This window comes from Diceros bicornis, chromosome 4, assembly GCF_020826845.1.
Source record: "Diceros bicornis minor isolate mBicDic1 chromosome 4, mDicBic1.mat.cur, whole genome shotgun sequence".
Taxonomy (NCBI): Eukaryota; Metazoa; Chordata; class Mammalia; order Perissodactyla; family Rhinocerotidae; genus Diceros; species Diceros bicornis.
Genome location: NC_080743.1, coordinates 50,149,494 through 50,169,640, shown reverse-complemented (window position 1 = coordinate 50,169,640; position 20,147 = coordinate 50,149,494). Strand labels below are relative to the sequence as shown.

The 20,147-nt window shown below is 37.1% G+C and overlaps 1 protein-coding gene across 2 annotated transcripts in view; it reads left to right on the top strand.

Moving 5' to 3' along the window:
• Nucleotides 1-20,147, top strand: part of GDAP2 (ganglioside induced differentiation associated protein 2) — a 66,339-nt gene that overhangs the window by 20,018 nt on the left and 26,174 nt on the right. For both annotated transcript variants that reach the window (XM_058538915.1, XM_058538914.1), the window contains exons 5-8: nucleotides 262-350; nucleotides 5,809-5,885; nucleotides 12,475-12,634; nucleotides 14,693-14,846. In XM_058538915.1, coding sequence (XP_058394898.1) covers nucleotides 262-350; nucleotides 5,809-5,885; nucleotides 12,475-12,634; nucleotides 14,693-14,846 — 480 coding nt within the window. The remainder of the gene's footprint in view (nucleotides 1-261; nucleotides 351-5,808; nucleotides 5,886-12,474; nucleotides 12,635-14,692; nucleotides 14,847-20,147) is intronic.

Genomic DNA, 20,147 nt, shown 5'->3' with positions numbered 1-20,147 from the left:
AAGGAATGGATTTGGGTGACTTCAAAATTTAACCTGTTCCCGTTTTACTCAATCTTTACTTGGATTATATTCCCCCAAATGGTGCAGTTAAATTATATCTTAATATAATTATTGAATGGTGCAATTGGGTTAACTATTATAGTGGATTTGTTGAAGGAGCAGGGAAGGAGAAGTTAAGCTGCATATTTTAAGTAGGTTACGTAGTATGTATATATTATGAATATTTGTATTGTAATTTTTGTTTTTTATGTTTCATTGCAGAGAACAGTCAATGTCTTCTATTGGATTTTGTGTCATCAATTCTGCAAAACGAGGTTATCCTTTAGAGGATGCAACACACATAGCACTTCGTAAGTAATAGTGGAGATGCTGTACATAAATTGACATAGCACTTCATAAGTAGGTTTGGGAATGCTGTACGTAAATTGAGCCTTAAAAGGTTTTTTTATCACTACGTAAATAGTGATGCCAGAGAAGATTTATTGATTAACTGATGATCATGGCACCCTGGAGAGAAGTTTGTATGCATTGACAAGTTGCAGAGCTCTCAGTTTGCTTTCCCAAACTGAGATGTTTTTGTCCATTTGACTAAAGGCTTAGAAGACTTGCCTATTAAATTTGAAAACGATATGAAGCTAAGAAGTATGGCCAATGTGTTAGGTATTTGAATCATAGTTCAGAATAATCTTAACAGGCTGCAGCCACGAAGTCAAAACAGATTTTATAGTATCAGATTCATATAGCCATTTGCAGTTTAAACAGCAGCTTTTACATGTGTTGCTTGACTATAAAGCCCTGCATTTAGGTTGTTAAAAGTCTAGACTTGATCATTATGAGCCGAAATGTCATATATGTGATAGAAAAATGTGATGTTCAGTTCGAGAGGGTCTATGATCTCACTGTATTACATGCAGGTTCAGACCACATGTAGAGTTTTATATACAGATCTGGGTGTCGTGTCTCATGAGATGCTGACAAACTGGAGGGCACTTTGAAACATTAGTGGTATTACTCCTAAAGAAGAGCATGCTTTTAGCATATAGTGCCCATCTTCAGATATCTGAGAGTCTCGTTATGGACTTATTCTATGCAGCATTTTTAGAGCAATGGTTCTTAACCTCTTTGGGAGTCATCATAAACTACGTTGAGCCTCTGATGAAAGAAAGCTGTGGATCTTTTCCCCAGAGGAACATATATACATATGGAATTTATATTTCAGAAGGCTTGCAGGTTTTTGTAAGGATTGTAGCTAAGACCTCCAACTGTGGAAAGCAAGTCTTAAGACCAAGTGACAAGACAGGGGAGATTTTAGTCCCATTTGAGTTAGGGCTATCTGTAATAGAAAGGTGTTTTAAGTGAACTTCTTGTCCCTGGGAACGTTCATGCAGAGGCTAAATGACCATCTGTTGCAGATATTATAGAAAACATTCCTCATTTGAGAGGGAAACTATACTAGATGATCTTTAAGACCCCTTTCTATCTCTAGAATTTAAAGATCAGGAGCTGAAAGTCTTATATCCACTAAAAAATTACAAAGATGTTTTTTATTTTTATATATTTATTAAAAAGATGTTTGAATGTATAAAATTATTATTATATAGTCTAGAATTTAGGGTGAGGGCTTGTTCAGTCATAAATATCTTGTTTTAATAATAAGCTGTTTTTAAAACTAAGATTCTTACTGTTCAGGGATTTTATTTTAAATTTGTATGTTTTATAGTTACAGTTCATATTTATATACATTATATTAGACTCAGCTTCTTGAGGGGCAGAGAACTTATTTTTTCATCTTTGTATTTCCAATGCTTCTGTATGTCAACAATGCTTTACATATGGTACTTGCTCAAGAAATATGTATTTTAAAAAGGAATAGGAAATCTCATTTTATTTCCTTAACAACGCTGTGTTTTAGGTAGTTATTCGTTTTACATAGAAAGAGGCTCAGAAATGTATCATGTTCTCAGGATTATGTAGACTTGGAACATTTATCCAGGCCTGCTGACTCCCAGGTCTAGTAACCTTTCAGTTATACTAGAAAATTCGTTATGCGTGGGTTAGAACTGCTTCAGTGGGAAACTACTGTTAGAGGTAGCCTGCATGTATTCTAAATGATGCCTTTCCCAAGCAAAGTTTCTGCCGCTATATAATTCTTCCTGACAAGGCTTTGGCAGGTCTTGACATCCTCCGATTCCCCCTAGCCCTTGCCCTGTCATCTAATGCTTGAGCTAAGCCGCCTTTTATGTCTCCATTTCTTGTTAAATTCATCATATGGATTAGAGTGTAGAGAAGCAGCATCATTTTGTAGAAAAAGCCTCTGAAAAGTAATCGAGAAGACTGGTTTTTTGATCCAATTCTACCAGTCTAACTCGAGCTTTCTGGCCCCAGGTAAATCACTTGGTACAATATTATGAGAGGTGTCAGCTTTGAGCAGTAATTCCAGTAATAGCAGATAAAGATCAACAGTGGGTATAAGAGACTTTGATGAAGCATTTTCTAGGAATTTAGTTAGCAAAAAGGAAATATATAGCCCTTAAGGTGGACAAGTTAACATATATTTATAATACCTATTTAATTTAATAACACCTTAAATCTAGTAGCAAACCTATAGCATCTTGTTAAAAAATACACATATACTCATAAACAATTGCACCCTTTGCTCGCATACTTTCTGAGCATTTGGGAAACAAATGGCTTGTACTTTTTTGTAGCATATATGGGCCAAGAACAAACCTAATGATATAACTCTTAAGTCCTTTGTACCCCAAAGCTTTCTTACGTGTTAAGCTATTGTTCAAATTTATTTCATTTGAAACCTAAGTAATACCTTCTTGATAGATATATCAAGACTATTTATCTTCTTTTTCTTAGTTCATGTGCAGTTCAGTTCTTCTCCAGAAGAAGCCTAAAGAAACATCTACATTGAAAAAATTTATCAGGTTATTTATTCGTTCGACAGAACTTTGAGTGGCTACTATGTGCTAGGCCATGTGCTGTATAGAAGAGGATACAGTGGTGAGAAAAAGACGACGGTGTTTGTTCTTGTTGTGTTTCCAGGTTAGGAACTTTAATGTCCCAGATGTCATTCTCACCAGTTAAAGGGTTTTCACTAAAAGTTAGGCACACAACATCCTGGTTGGTTGCAGAGAATAGTGCACAGATGAAACTTTGAAAAGAACAATTTGGACTGCTAGTTAGTGTTAAAACCTTATAGCCATGATATGTTTTTTTTTTTTTTTTTTTCTTTTTGCAGCATTGCTCTTCTGAATGAGCTCTGGTGAGGGAATTCAGTATGGCTATTGTTTGGCATTGTATTTTGTCTTCCAAAGGAAATCCCACAATTACATACTGGGAAACTGACGATTATGTATTCACATTAAAACTTGGTGTCAAAGTAAATAGAAGAAAATCCCTTTTTGAAAGTTCATTTTTAAAAAATTATTAAAGCAGAATAGAGGAAGAAATGGAAAATAAATTTGTTACCTAACAGAGGGATAATTATGAATATTTCTTCAGTCCTTCAACAAATGGGTCTACAGTATTAGGTTCTCAAGATATAGTAGTCAACAAGGCAGGCAATATTTAGATAACCAGAGACATAAAATGTTCATTCAGTTACTAGTTACTTTTGAGTTGATTGCTTGCCATATTCCTAAGATGTGCCAGGTCCTGGTGATATTAATGTAAAATATATTTGGCCTTCAAAAAGCTCATAGTCTAGCTATAAAATGCTGTGAGAAGTTCACAAATGGAGGGCTGTTCAAAAGATTATAGGAGAAGCACAAGAAAAGATGGAGTTCTACACAAAGGAGATAGCTTTTGACCGGGTCTTTAAAAATGAGTAGAAGTTCACTAAAAGAAAGTGATGGTGAATGAGTGGTATTCTAGTCAAAGGTAACCATGCAAGCAGAGGTAGGGTAGCATAAAGTAAGTGGCGTGTTCTGAGTACAGAATAAAAGCTGGTTTGGCTAAAGTGTGTGGGAGGAATAATTGGAAATGCAACCAAGGTGGCAAGGGTTAGTTGAGGTCAGAGTATAGAGAGCCATGTTAGGGACTTTGAATCTTAACTTGTAAATGGTGCAGAGCCGTCAAAAGTGTTTAGTGAGGAGAGTAACATAAGAGGATAACTTAGGCAACAGTGAATATGTAGACTTGGGAAAGAGAAACAAGAGGACAGTTGAGCTTATTGCCAAAGTCTTTGTAAGCATTGAGGGCCTGAGAGCAGAGGCTCTCAGAGGAAGAGAGAAAAAGAGAAGGAATGAATGTTATAAATAGCAGCAGTAGAATTTAAAGGACATGCTAACCCACTGAAAATGCAAGATGAAGGAAGAGGTGAAGGAAGTGTCAAAAAAATTTAGGATTCTATGGGCTGGCCCTGTGGCTTAGCGGTTAAGTGCGCGCGCTCCGCTGCTGACGGCCCGGTTTCGGATCCCCGGCGCGCACCGATGCACTGCTTCTCTGGCCATGCTGAGGCCGCGTCCCACATACAGCAACTAGAAGGATGTGCAGCTAGGACATACAACTATCTACTGGGGCTTTGGGGGTTGGGAATTAGGATTCTAGCTTGGATGAGTAACTGCATGTTGCTACATAACTGAGGTAAAGAATACAGGTCTAGGAGCAGGTTTTGAGGGGAAAGGTCGAGGCCAGGTTTGGACCTGTTGGGGTCAGATTTGGGCATGTTGAGTTTGAGGTCTCTGGGTTATCTGGGCAGATATACCCAGTGGGCAGTAGGGAATTCAGGTCTTTTGTTCAGAAAACAGAATATAAAGATTTGGGAGCTGTCAGCATTTGGGGTGGTACCTAACCAGCAAATTAGTGAGCGTTAGTGAGCTGAAGTGTGTATACATATATATGTGTGTGTGTGTATATATATATGTATGTATGTATATATATCAAGAAAATAAATGTGGAGGACAGTCCCTGGAGGACAACATTTTTAAAACGTGGGGCCCAGACACTTAGGACTAAAGCTAGAGAGATCTCTAGTAAGTTAAGGACTGAGAAAGGCCATTAGGAAGTTGATAGAGAAGAAGTGGGATAACAGAAATTAAGAAAAAAATAATTCAACTTTGTTTTGATGAAATTTTGACAGAGATGAAGAGCTGAGTAGAACATCTAATACTGTAACTGAATAAATGGAAAGACGCTTGTGCTAGATCATTCTGGTCAGAGAGAGAGGCCCCTGGGAATAAAAAGAATGTGCTGGGTGAGGGAGAATTGTCTGGAGTCAGCATCGTCTGTGGCCAGGCGCTGCTCTCAACACTGGCGATAAAGCAGGAAATAAAGGAAAGCTCTTGTTGTGGAGCTTTCATTCTAGTGGATGGGGTGGGAAGGGCAGGGAGGACGTACAAGAAACAAGAAACTCCGCAAAGTGGCTGTAGTAGTTTGCTCCACAAAAAGCAAATCAGGGAAGGGTTTTGACATAGGGTAGTCTGGGCAGGCTTCACTGATAAGGTGTCATTGAGCAGAGACCTGAAGGAAATGAGGCGTGATCCATTACAAAAATAAAACTTTGAAGAGTGTGATTTTTCTTCACCCATAAGTAAAGTCTTTTTGTTTTTTTAATTTTATTTATTTATTTTTTCCCCCCAAAGCCCCAGTAGATAGTTGTACATCATAGTTGCACGTCCTTCTAGTTGCTGTATGTGGGACGCGGCCTCAGCATGGCCAGAGAAACGGTGCGTAGGTGCGCACCCGGGATCTGAACCCGGGCCGCCAGCATCGGAGCGCGAGCACTTAACCGCTAAGCCACAGGGCCGGCCCAGTAAAGTCTTATCTGTTGAATAATCTTTCTGTTCTTTTCCTTAGGCACTGTAAGGAGATTCCTAGAGATTCATGGGGAGACCATTGAAAAAGTAGTATTTGCTGTCTCTGAACTTGAAGAGGTATTTTGCTAATTATGTTGCATTGTTTAAATCTTACTTTTACCTGTAAGTGTTTGCCTTTGTCTCATTATCTATTTACTGAATTGCTAGGAGGCAATTACTAATTATCTGTGTATATATTTGGCAGTGGGGCTTACCATCATTTGTTGAAAAAGACTCTATATTAAAGACTGAAAACAAGTCAAGAAGGAGATTTTGTTCATATTTTTTCACTGCTAAACCATTGTCGCTTAATGAAATCTTAAAGTGGAGTTGTTCTGCTTTGCTCCCTGTGTTAGCTCTCAAGGCATCATCTTATAACCTAAATACTGGGTGCCTGGCAGCATAACCACTGCTGTGCTGGAAAAGCTTTGGGGTCTACCTGACCTGGAGACAGGTGACAGCCTAGCCAAATGACTGACATTAAGTTGTGAGGTTTATGTTTTGTTGTATGTAGTTAGGTTTAGTATGTTTCAATTTGATTTAGAGCCATTTTAGAAAATTCTTTCTTCTTTTTTTAATTTTATTAAGCTTAGTTTTAGTGTGCTCTCTCCAGTTTAGTTTGTATTATTTCCCAGTTTTGTGTCCATGGGCAAGTTACTTAACCTCTCTGTGCTTTGATAGAATAGGAATACTAATAGTACTTATATCACAGGAGTTTTGTGATAAATAAGTTAATACATGTGAAATATCCATGCCAAGTATATGTAGCCACATACATGATATATGAATACTTTTGAATTTGCTAAAATAAGACACATTTACTTTGTTTGCTATCTCTTCTTGTTTCACCTGGTTTATCTATTCATTCTTTCAGTGACCTTTTATTGAGTGTCTAGCATTTATCGAGTTTACTATACTAGGTCCTGAGAATACTTGAGTGAACAAATCATGATCATTATCCTCAAGGAACCCATTGTCTATTGGTGGAGACAGACAATTCAGATAAATTATGATAATTGTGCATTATTTTATGCATTAAATTATGATAACAATTGCATTAATGGAGGTATGGGAAGGATAGGAACACATAATTCCAGCCTGGCATAGGGTCCAGAAATACTTCTCATAGGAGGTGATATGGGTTAAATGGATTCAACTCCATTTAAGTTGAAATCATTGTAAAAGGTGAATAAGATTTACCAAGGGAGGAGCAAGTGACAATAGTCATACAAGCATCAGCAAAGGCATATAAGTAGGAAATAACGTAAAAGGTGTAGTGTTGCTGTTGCATAAAATGTGAGGCCGGGAGTGGCAAAAGTGAAAGCTAGGCAGGAGCAAGATCACTCAAGGCCTTGTGTCTCATGCTCTGGAAATTAGATTCCATCAGTTATGCATTGGAGAAACATAGAAGAGCTTTAAGCAGACGATGATGTGGTCTAATTTCTGTGTTAGTTGTGTGGAGGATGATTTGGAAGGAGAAAGACTGGTGGCAAGAAGAGATAAGAGGTAGTTGTGGTATTCTAAGTGAGAAACGATCAGGCCTGAACAAGAACACTGGTGGTATTAAAATTTTAAAAAATATTTAGTAAACAAATTCAGCTGGAGTTCATGGTCGTAAATATGTAGGGGAAAAGAGAGAGGGAAGTTAAGGATGACTCCTAGGTTTCTGGCTTGGAAGACTAGATAGTGATGCCACCAAGAAGAGAGCAAGTAGAAAGTGGAAAAAGTTTTGGATAGAGGAGGAGAGGAGATGAAGACTAATTTTGTTTTGAACATGTTGAATTGTAGTGGATCAGTGGAGTGTGGAGACAGATGATCAGCAAGCCATTGTGCATATCAGTCTAAAGCTGAGGAGCGAAGTCTGGGCTAGAGATTTGGCCATTGTCATAGAATAGAATACCAAATAAGATATGGTTCCCGCACTCAGGGACTTTGAAGGCTGATCACAAGGCAGCCAGATAAAGGCCATCCTGCAGTGTGGCAAATGCTGTGCGAGAAGTGTACATCACAGTGCTATGGCAGTATATCAGGGAACCTAACCCAGACCCAGGGGAACAGAAAAATTCTTTACCCTTAGCATACCTGAGTAAAATAGTCATTAACGTTTGTTGTCTTTGTCCCATGGACTCTTTTTTTTAAGTCATTTATGAATAATTTATTGAAGAATAAAGGGATAATGAAAAACAGTTTTATTAGGCACTTCAATAAGAATTTAAACATAACCAATCTCTTTGTATTAAGTAAATTTTGTTGCACAAACATCACAAAGGTGAAAGAATACTGTCATACATCTTTTTAGGAAAATGATGTTCCAGGTTATTATCACAAAATATTGCATGGTCAGCTCCTTCTTGTTGAATGACTAAGTGAATAAAAATGCCACATTTCCACTTTGTCCTTAGAAATATATTGTTAGCTCATAAGTTCTTGAATTTGAGAAAATTAATCTAGAATATTGTCATCTCAGTGTCTGAGATTTCACTTTATATGATCCATCTGATCATCATCATTAAAGTGCTGCTGTCTGGCTCTTTGCATTTATCTGTGATTCATATAATAATTTTGAAATGTCTTTGTTCAGTTGTCTTCTCTATGCTGTTATGGGCTGAAAATGAAAAATTCTGAATTCTCAACTCTGCCCAGTGAAAGTTAAAAACAGACTACACACAAGAAAAGGAAACTACTAACCAATATTATGAATAGAGATGCACAAATCCTTAACAAATATTAGCAAGCTGAATCCAACAACATATAAAAGAATTATATACCATCACCAAGTGGGATTTATTCCAAGAATATAAGGTTGGTTCAACATACAATGTCAATGTAATGCACCATATTAATAGAACTAAGGATAAAACTATGTGATCATCTCAGTAGATGCAGAAGAAACATTGGACAAAATCCAACACCCTTTCATGATAAAAACACTCAGCAAACTAGAACTAGAAGGGAACCTCCTCAACCTGATAAAGGGCATGTATGAAAAATGCCTGACTGACTTATCCTTAAAAGTGAAATACTGAAAGCTGTCTACCTAAGATCAGGAACAAGACAAGATATCCACTCTCACCAATTCTATTCAGCATTGTGGAGGTACTAGGAAGGGCATTTAGGCAAGAAAAAGAAATAAAAAACACCCAGATTGGAAAGAAAGAAAGAAAACTGTCTCTACAATCATGCACTGTATAGTGACATTTCGGTCAACGATGGACCACATATATGATGGTGGTCCCATAAGATTAGTACCATATAGCCCAGGTGTGTCTAAGCTACACCATGTAGGTTTGTGTAAGTACACTCTGTGATGTTCACACAATGACAAAATTGTCTAATGACTCCTTTCTCAGAACATATCCCTGTCGTTAAGCGACACATGACTGTATTCACAGATGATGTGATCTTGTATATAGAAAATCTCAAGAAGTCCACAAAACTGTTAGAACTAATAGAGTTCATCAGGGTTACAGGACAGAAGATCAGTATACAAAAATTATGTTTCTACACACTAGCAATGAACAATTTGAAAATGAAATTAAGAAAATAATTCCGTTTACAATAGCATCAAAAAGAATCACATATTTAAGACAAAATTTAAAAAAAGAAAATTAAGACTTGTACATTGAAAGCTACAAAATATATTTGAAAGAAATTTTGAAAGACCTACATAAATGGAAAGGTATCCGTGTTCATGGGTTGGAAGACTCAACGTTGTTAAGATGGCAGTATTGCCCTAATTGTTCTACAGATTCAGTGAAATACGTATCAAAATCCCTACTGACTTTTTTGTAGAAATTGACAAGTTGATCCTAAATTTCACATGGATGTGCAAGGGACCCAGAATAGTCAAAACAATTTTGGGAAAAAAGAACAAAGTTGGAGGATTCACACTTAACGTATTTCAAAAGTTACTACAAAGATACAGTAATCAAGACTATGTGGTACTGGCATAAGAATAAACATATAGATCAATGGAATAGAATTTTTGACAGAGTTGCCAGGACAATTCAATGGAGAAAGAATAGTCTTATCAACAAATAGTATTGGAGCAACTGGATATCCACATGCAAAAGAATGAGGTTGGACCTCTACTTCATACCATACACAAAAATTAACTCACAGTTGATCTTGGACCTAGGTTTAAGAGCTAAAACTATAAAACTGTTAGAAGAAAACATAGGTGTAAATCTTCATGACCTTGAATTAGGCAGTGGTTTCTTAGATATGACCCCAAAGCAGAAGAAGCCAAAAATAAATATAGATAAATTGGTCACTCTTATAATTCAACAATAGAAAGACAGCCCAATTAAAAAATGGGTAAAAGTTCTTATTTACCCAAATGAATTGAAGACCTGTGTCCACACAAAAACCTACACAAGGATATTTATAGCAGCTTTATTCGTATTTGCCAAAACTTGGAAGAAGCCAAGATGTCCTTCAGTAGGTGAATGGATAAATAAACTGTGGTACATCCCAATAATGGAATGTTATTCAATGCTAAAAATAAATGAGCTATCAAACCATAAAAAGATATGGAAGGACCTTAAATGCATATTACTAAGTGAAAGAAGCTAATCTAAATAGGCTACATACTGTATGGTTCCAACTATATGACATTCTGGAAAAGGCAAAACTATGAAGACAGTAAAAAATCAGGGATTGGAGTCGGGGAGGGATGAATAGACAGAGCACAGAGGATTTTTAGGGCTGTGAAAATACTCTGTATGATACTATATTGGTGGATATATGTCATTATAAATTTATTCAAACCCATAGAATGCACAACACCAAGAGTGAACCCTAATGTAGACTAAGGGTGATTATGATGTGTCAGGGTTGGCTCATCAATTGTAACAAATGTACCACTCTGGTGGGGGATGTTGATAATGAGGGAGGCTCTGCATGTGTAGGGGCTGGAAGTATATGAGAAATCTCTGTAGCTTCTCAGTTTTCTTGTAAACCATAAACTGCTCTAAAAAAATGTCTTTTTAAAAAATTGGCCAAGTTTTAAATAGACGTTTTCTCAGAGAAGATATACAAATCACCAATAAGCACATGAAAAGATGCTCCACAACATTAACCATTAGAGAACTGCAAATCAAAATCACAGTGAGCTACTACTTCACACCCACTAGTATGGCTGTAATTACCAAGAGAGGCAATAACAAGTGTTGGTGAGGATGTAGAGAAATTGAAACTCTCATACATAGCTAGGGATACAACTGCTTTGGAAAACAGTCTGGCTGCTCCTCAGAAAGTTAAACAGAGATTCCACTCTTAGGTATATGCAAAAGAGAAGTGAAAACATATGTCCACACAGAAGCTTGTACACGAATATTCATATAAGCACTATTTATAATAGCCAAAAAGTAGAAACAACCCAAATGTCATTAACTGATGAACTGATAAACAAAGTGTGGTGTATACACACAATGGAATATTACTGAGCCATAAAAAGGAATGAAGTACTGATACATGATACAACATGGATAAACCTTGAACACATGCTAAGTGAAAGAAGTCAGACACAGAAGGCTACATACTGTATTCCATTTTTATGAAATGTCCAAGAAAGGCAAATCCATACAGACAGAAGGTAGATTAGTGGTTCCTAGGGGCTGGGGAGGGAGAAATGGGGAATAACCTAGCTAATGAGGATAGGTTTTCTTTTTGGGGTGATGAAAATGTTCTGAAATTAGATAGTGGTGATGATTCCACAGCTTTGTGAATGTACTAAAAACTGGAATAGTATACTTTAAAAGGGTGAATTTTATGGTAAGTGAATTATATCTCAGTTTTTAAAGCAAGTCTATAAAGATGCTGTCTCTAGTCTTCTTGTATACCTACCTGCCTTACTTCTGTACATGAAAGATGATGCGAAATTGCGGGTGACACAATAAGAAAACTGATGGATAATGATTTTATTGTCCTTCTAGGGAACTCCATCATTCTTTTGGTTTCTTATTCTAGTTTAGTCTTTTTTAGTATAGTTGGGAATAATTGATGAGTAACAATAAAATAATTGCTAGGATAAGAAGAAAGCAAAATGCTTCAAGATATAGGAAGAATAAGAGTGCTAAATGCCTATAATGTATCATGGATTTATAAATGAGTCCAATGGACCAACCTATATGAAAATTATAAGATAAAATGAATTTTATTCTATTTTTTAAAGTAAAATTTATCTTTGTTCTTTGGAAAACCTCAAAGAAAGAATAAAAGTCATGAAATAGCAATCCTTCATACATAGTTAGAACTGTTAAAAAAAAAAAAACCTCAAAAACTAAACCTGGGTCAAATGGACTCTGATGGCACACTGAGGCTTGGGGAGTTAGCATCTGAGCTGAATCATGAATGACAAATACCGTTAGTAAGGTAAAGGAAGAAGATGGGGACAGGAGTGGCAGGACTTACACCTCCCAAGTTCAGTGACCTGGAATTGCCAGGATGGGAATTGTGTTTAACTTGACTAGCTAACAACATCCTTATCTTTAACACGAGAACTGATTGAGGGTCCCAGACAGCATCCAGTCTGAGCTCAGAAGTGGTAAGGTCTTTATTCTCGATGGAAGCTGTCTTCACAGTGTATAGAACAGCACTAAGCACTGCTGATGTCTGCTTCATTACTTCATTATTTTTCCCAGAATGTCTTGCTTTTCTGACACAGGCTACTTACCAAAAGCTGCTACCTCTGTACTTCCCAAGATCGTTAAAGGAGGAGAGTCGATCATTGCCCTACCTACCTGCAGATATTGGAAATGCAGAAGGGGAACCTGTGGTACCTGAACGACAGATTAGAATAAGTGAAAAGCCTGGTGCCCCAGAGGGTGAGTTCCATCTTTCTTAATTTCCCTCTTAGGGAAGCCAGGGGACTGACTGATAAAACACCAGCCACCAAAGAACTAGGAAGTTCAGCTTGACCTTTGGGAAGTTCTCTATTAGTGTGACACTAAGATCAAGATAACTGAGATGTTTTCAGGTTCTTATTCTTGTTAAGATTTATTCTTTAAATTAAAAAAAAAATTATATGTTATGTCAAGTCTTTGTTAGGCAGTAGAGATTCAGAGCGGGTATAGCAACATTCTCACCCTCATGAAGCTTATAGTTTCATGCACGACACTGTTGAGACAGTAGTCACATACATTATCATCCAAAATTTTCAACAGCTTCAGCAATGTCTTCTAAAAGCTGTACCTAAGATTAAATACTAAGACAAGAATACTATAACCATTTTTTTTGTTTCTTTATGTTACATACTCATGTAGATTGAAGCAATGGTAGAGCACTGCAGGATGGGAGCCCTTCTGAATCTGTTCTGTATGACAGCTTGTGCTGATCTTCCTGGGTACATGTTAAGGTCGTAAATCCCTTCTATGGAGACAGGCCTCATGAGCTTCAGTGCTGGAACTTGATCTCAAAATTCAGTAGCTTAGAAATTACTGTGAGATTCCTACTGTGAACACTTTTAAATGAGAATCAAGTTAAAATCTGTAGAAGGCTACTCATCACCAGTACACAGACGTACATCTAACGGAGGGAATTATAAATGGTGCGGCGTCAGGAGATGTCTGTGAAGCAAGCTTTGCTGCAGGAATGCCCATGTACTTTAGGGAGCCTCCAATAGAGTACACCTGTGAAATAGACCCAGAGTCATTTGGAAATCCTCATAATTGTGATCACCACGATAGAATATAATTTTTCCTGAATTCCTAAAATGCATTTTATAGGACAAGGAGTAAGGAATAGCAAAACCAATTTAAGACGGCAGTGCTGGGCAGTGGATGAGACTGACTCTTTAGCCAAAAAGTTCCCTTCTATTGACCATTCTCAAAGAGTCCTTGATTTGCACCTGTATCTCAAAAAATATTGTTACCTCATAGAAAGAGGCCTTAGTGTTCATAAATATTTTCAAATAGAATGTTAAATCTATTAAAATAGTTGTAAAATCATCTTTACTCAAGGAATTGAAAGAAGGTTCATTCATGGGTATTTTTTAATAAAGCTGTTGGCCTGTCGCAGTTTGAAGAACAATGAGGTAGATGTGAGGAAGTCCCAGCTGGATGGCCCACCAGGCTGGGCTTCAAGTGGTGTCATTGCCTTGGGAAGCTCCCCATGGTTCAAGGGTTTTTTTTTTTTCCTTTCTTTAAAAAAAATTTTTTTTATTCTAACAGATATGATAAGGGAGTGAGGAACACACTAAGAGATGATCATTCCCAAGGGACTGGGTTCTACTAGCCAAACATAAGATGATCATATGAATAAATCAGCAAGTCAACTCATTAACTTGTAGTGAGAACTATAACTCTTATGGACCAGAATGATTATGTAGGCATGACCAGCGTGGAAAACCGGGATGCCAAATTGGCATCAAAACATATCTTAGTGAATGTGGATCAGACCCTGCCATCCTAGTCCATCTATCTTCCTTTAGGGGTTACCTGACAATATGTGCCAGTCAATCAAATGCTCCCTCCTTACGCAATTCTGGATAAATGACCCCAAACATGTGTTCCTTATATTTCTCTTTTGTTAGCTGCTGTGCTCCAGTCCATCTTTAAACCCGCATGCAGTGTCGTTACTTCTATCATTTTGCTCATGATTTGCTCATGATTACATTCTGCTCTTCCTAAGGTTACACCCAGGTCACCTTGATTTGATTTCACGTATTCCTAAAACTTCTGTCACACGTGGACAAGTGGTTTCTTTCATTATTTTAGTTCTTCAAATGCCTGAATCTGATTTCAGTTTCATTCTCAAAAAATAACCCTCACCCCAGTCTTTGGAGTTACCTCACAGTCATCCCTATTGCAGCATTCACAATCTATTTGTAGCATTTACTGTCAAGTTTCATCATAAGCTCTCTGTTAATAGTATTTTTGTTACAGACAACCACGAAGAGGATGAAGGCTTGGGCGTTGATCTCTCTTTCATTGGCTCTCATGCTTTTGCTCGAATGGAAGGAGATATTGATAAGCAAAGAAGACTGATCCTTCAGGGGCAGTTATCAGAGGCAGCCCTGCAGAAGCAGCATCAAAGAAAGTAAGGCAAACCCCTTTTGCCTGATAGACACGTAAAGATAGGAGAGACAAGAAAGGGCCTTACATCTGCTAAATCACGTACATATAATGTGTTCTAATTTATTCTTCATGGCAATCTAGTGAGGAAGATATTGTCCCCATTTTGTAGATGCAGAGACTCAAAGTTAAAGGATTTATCAGTGGTCACAGTTAACACGTGACGAAGCCACTGTTCAGATGATGTCTGATTTCAGGGCTCCTGCTCTTTCTGTAGTGCCTCTGGCTGAGTGACGTTATATTCTAGAGGTAGAAACTAGGGAAAGGGAAAGTCCAAGTTACAAAATTTTTACTTAACTTTAATATATTTATAATTAAAGCATAATCTACAGTTTTATTAAATTTAAAAGAGTTTTATTTCTCCCTGACTTCCCAAGGACCTTATAAGGCCATTCCATTTTTTTCAGATGTTTTCTAAAGCAATTCTGAATAAATCCGTTTAAAACATAAAGAAAAGCAGCTTTTGTACTTCTGGGTATGCTTTTCCAAGGATTAACAGTCGTGTAGAGCTAGCTACTTTTCAAAAAATTTTAAATGAATGAAAACATCATAAACTATAAATGGTTAATATTATCGATTGTCTTATAGGGTTGGTTGAGGGGGTAGCATCTCATAGTGTTGTTGTGAGCGTTAAATAAGATGATGTAATGAGCTCAGCACAGCACCTGGTACTTAGCAAGCTCTTAAAATTGGTCACTGCCGTTCTCTTCAATACTGAGCGAATCATGGTCTGTTTTACCTGTGAGCTTTGGTACCTGCCATCCCTTTGACTGGAATACTCTCATCCTTCAGTTCCTGCCCATTCTCCAGGTTTCAGCTTAGAAGCAATTGCCTCTGGAAACTTATCTCCCTGGAGCTAAGTTGGAATAGATGGAATGGAAGTCTAGAATAGATGCCTTCTCCTGTATGTTTTTTTCATGCCCTGTACTTAACCAAAGCCCAGCATAGCATTTATCACACTGTATGGTAATGATGTGTGGTTGTTGTTGGTCTCCATCTGTAAAGTGGGGGTTGGACTAGATGATCTCTGGAGTCCCGTACAGGATTAGAATTTTGTGTCTCCTGAGTTTCTAGTCTTCACTTTATTTTGATTCTATTTTTATAAATAAAGCAAATTAACCACTAGGGGGCATCAATGAACAGCTTTTTCCAAAGGCAGTCATAATCAGATGATAGCTGCAGTGGTTTCTAAACCATGTGTGGCCATGTGTAAGAATCATCTGGCAAACGTTTTTCTTTAAATACAGTGACTGGGCTCTCCCTCACCTGACTGGGACTTTGACATCTATATATATTTTAAAACTTTTTTACGTCATGGTTCATGCATTGCTAGCTTTGGGTATCTCTTTTGGTCTAGGGCAGTGGTTCTCAAACTGTTTGGCCTCGGATCCCCTTTGCACTCTTAAAAATTGTTGAGGACCCCAGAGAGCTTTTGTTTACCTGGGTTATACCGACCAATATTTATCATATGAGAAATTTTGTATTAATTCATTTAAAAATAACCCATGGTGTTTTTGCAAAAAATAGCTATTTAAAAAAAGTGAGAAGAATGGCACCGTTTTACATTTTTGCAAGTCTTCTAACATTTGACTTAATAGAAGACAGCTGGATTCTCATATCAGCATCCAAACTGTTGCAATAAGTTGTTTTGGGTGAAGTATATGAAGAAAATTCAACCTCACTCCGATACATAGTTGGAAAAGGGAGGAATGTTTTCATAGCCTTTGCAAATAATTGGGGGTATTCTTCTTTGATATTATATCATAACTCAGTAAGTGGTAGTTTCTTAAAGTTTAATTGTAATGTGGAGTCTCAAACATATCCATGAATTTTTGTATTCTGTTATATTAAAATGTGTTGTTCTATCTTGCACTTTGAATAGATTTTATAATAGAAATTTATAGCATAAATTTATAACGTGATGCATTGGTCTTTTGGAAAATATTGATTCACTGAGTTATTCAGATATTCCAAATATTGACGCATTTCATTACACAATATCAGAAAATTATATTTGTTAAAATCACCACTGATCTCCTCAGAAAAGTCTTTAAGTGTTAGGAACTAGAAGCTGCTGGTGATGGATACAAATTTTCCAAAATTTTGTATATTTTTTTAAAGCTCCAGTTTTATCATTGGCAACAGATACTCTGGGTTGTTTTTCTTGAAACGACAGGGTCACTTTGTTTTTGAGAAAACATCTGCCACATACTCATGTTGAATAACCATAGTTTGTCTGCCAGTCGTTCTTTGAAGAAAAATGGTGTGCCATGAAAAAAGGCAACTAGTTCAGCTTGGAAGTCAAACACACATTACTTTTCTTCAAGACAGCCTCATACTTTGGTATGCAGAACTGCTTTATGTGTTCCTCCCATTTTGTGACACATTAATATTTATAAAGATGTGTTCCCAAGGGTTGATATAATAAAATGAATAATTTTTACTTCCTCATCAAAGACAATCTTAAATGAAACTGGCTTTCTTTTCCTGTATTTGGCAATGGAGAACACAATGACTACCAGTACAGTGTGGTGCTTCCGCCTTGATTCATGCTAAGACACCAGGAGTTGCACCCAGAAGTTGCTTTTGCACCATGAGTGTGCAAACATCAACACAATGAAAAAGGCAAATGATATTTCAGTATTATCATGAAAATAATTTTGACCTTGCAAACCCCCTGAAAAAGTCTTGGGACTGTGGACCACACTTTGAGAACCACTGGTCTGTGGTCTCTCACCAGTACTTTTAGTTGAAAGAAATTTTGGTAATCATCTGATACAGTTTTCCAAAGTGGAGCACACAGACTATAAGCATTAGAGGGGTGCTTGCTAAAAATTTGGACGCCCTGCACTAAACTTCCTGAATCAGAACCTCTGTGGGAAGGGCTCAGGAATCTTCCTTCTGAAGTTTTTTAGATGGTTCTTTTGTGCCCTAAATCACTGATCTAGTCTGACCCCTTTACTTTACAGAGAGTAAGTTGATCCCCAAGAGTGGCTTGGCCAGATTACAGCTAATTGAGGAGGAGCCTTCAAAGTGGCTGCTGCAGCACATCTCCCTTCTCTAGCGCCGTCTTCAGCCCACTTACACAAACCAGCTGGAGAAGCTGGGGAGGGACTAGTCTTTTTGTACTCATATACAAAGAACTGCACTGTTACCACCTTTCTCACATCAGTCACCCTCCTCTCCTCTCCTCTCCTCTCCTCTCACACCCCACCACATACCTTTTTCATTTCTCCATGGGTGGTAAAGATAATCTGGAATTTTTTATGTTTGTGTTTGGACTTGATACTTGTCTGTCTGTCTCTCTCTCTTTTTAATGAGATTTGTTTCACTTAATAATGCCTAGTTCAAGCCAGTATTAAAATGAATCTGTGTTCACTGGGTCCATGCTTTTGGAAAGGAGTCCTCAGCAAAGGGGTAGGTTCTAGGAAGGAATAGGAATACAGCATGTAAAGCATTGTCCTTCTTATTGAGATTCAAATTTGTTACAGTTACCTTCAGACGTCAGGGATACGTTCTGAACAACAGTTATTTTGTTGTGCGCATCCAGTCAACACGTAGTTGCAGACTTGGAGAACAGCACAGCCTGTGGCTCTCAAAGCCTGAACTAAGAAACAAAGGCTTGGTATCTCTGCCACTCAGTTCACTTGAGTGATAAGCTACATCTGGATCAAAAGATTTTCAGATTTCCCATTTATGTGCCCAGTGTCTGTGATGATTAAAGATGAGGTCTTGTCTTCTATCTATATTGCAGAATAATTCAGGGTAATAACAGCAGGTCAAAAGTGTGGTCCAGGGAACCTGAGACCCTTTCAGGGGGCCTGTGAGACTAATATTAATTTTATAATGTTACTAAGACTGTTTGTGCTTTTCATGCTCGTTCTCACAGTGTTCAATGAAGTTTTCCAGAGGCCGCTTAATTTGTGATATTGCAGTAGATCAAATGCAGAAGGAGATGTGAGAATCCAGCAGAAATTAAAGAGATTTGCAAAAATGTGAAAGAGTGTGACTCTTCTCCCTAAATGTAGCTTTTTTCATAAAAACTTATGTTCACATAATAGGTTTTTTATTGTTTTTAATTAATAAATAATTATTTAAAAATTTTTTCTGTTTTTATTTCTAATATGGTAAATATTGGTCGAGAGAACTGACATAAATAAAAGGTCTTTAGGGTCCGCAATAATTTTAAAAAACATAAAAGGGTCCTAACCAAAAAGTTTGAGAATTGATGACTAATTGTTAGGTGTTTATGACATAACTGAGCTGTAAGTCACCTGCATACTCTGCCTCGTGCTAAAGATTTAAGATTGCAGGTCATAGTTTTTAAAATTTATTTCTCTTACTCTTTTTAAATCAGGTCTTTATTTATACATATTGTTGATTATGTTAGTTGATCGCAAATGATAAATTTTTTTATCTCTGAGGAAGTAAATAGGTCTTTAGTTAGTAATATCTTTTTGAAAGCCTTCAATTCTTCCTTCAGTAATGGAACTAAAGGTCACATGGATTGGCTGCAGGGTTAGATCATTCCTTTCATAGCATTGTCTTGCCACATCAGTATCTCTGTGCAATATCTGAAAAAATTAGACATGTTGTCTAATTCTTGATTAATATTTCCAGGTCTTCTATCCAGTTGCAACACTGATTTGGGTGTATCATAAGATAGAATTTGGATTACTTACAAAAATTAGGAAGCAAACTAGATATTCTTTTTCAAAGTTATAGCTTTTAAAACTCTTAAAATTATTTTACACTTTTTTTCTTTTTCGTTAGTGTTCTTTGGTTGGCTTAAGATACAATTGCCTTTACCTCTTATGTCATTTCTCACAGTAAAAACTTTATCTTATTCTTTATTAAGTTATTTATTGAGCCCTTACTAATGTCCCAGGTGTTGTGCTAGAGATGTAGTCAAATGACATGCAAGATAGATATAGCTATCTCGTGGAGCTCCTCATGGAGCTTAGGGTCTTGCAGAGGAGAGAAATGTTAAACTAATTCTGATAGGAATAATTTATTTAAATTACAGGGTGCAGTAAGAGTATACAACAAGGGTCTTAACCAAGGCTAGTGTGGGGCAATTGCATGAAGTCAGGAAAAGCTTCTGTTAATTCCAAAGCCAAAGTTTTCCCTGGGCCATTGGTTGTACACCAGTGGGTTAGTTAATGGTCTTTGAAGAGTCATTTAGCTTAAATTTTCTTCATCATTCAACCTTTGGCTGTGTGGGTGGCTAGTAATTGATTAACTGGAAGAAATTTCCTTATGTTAA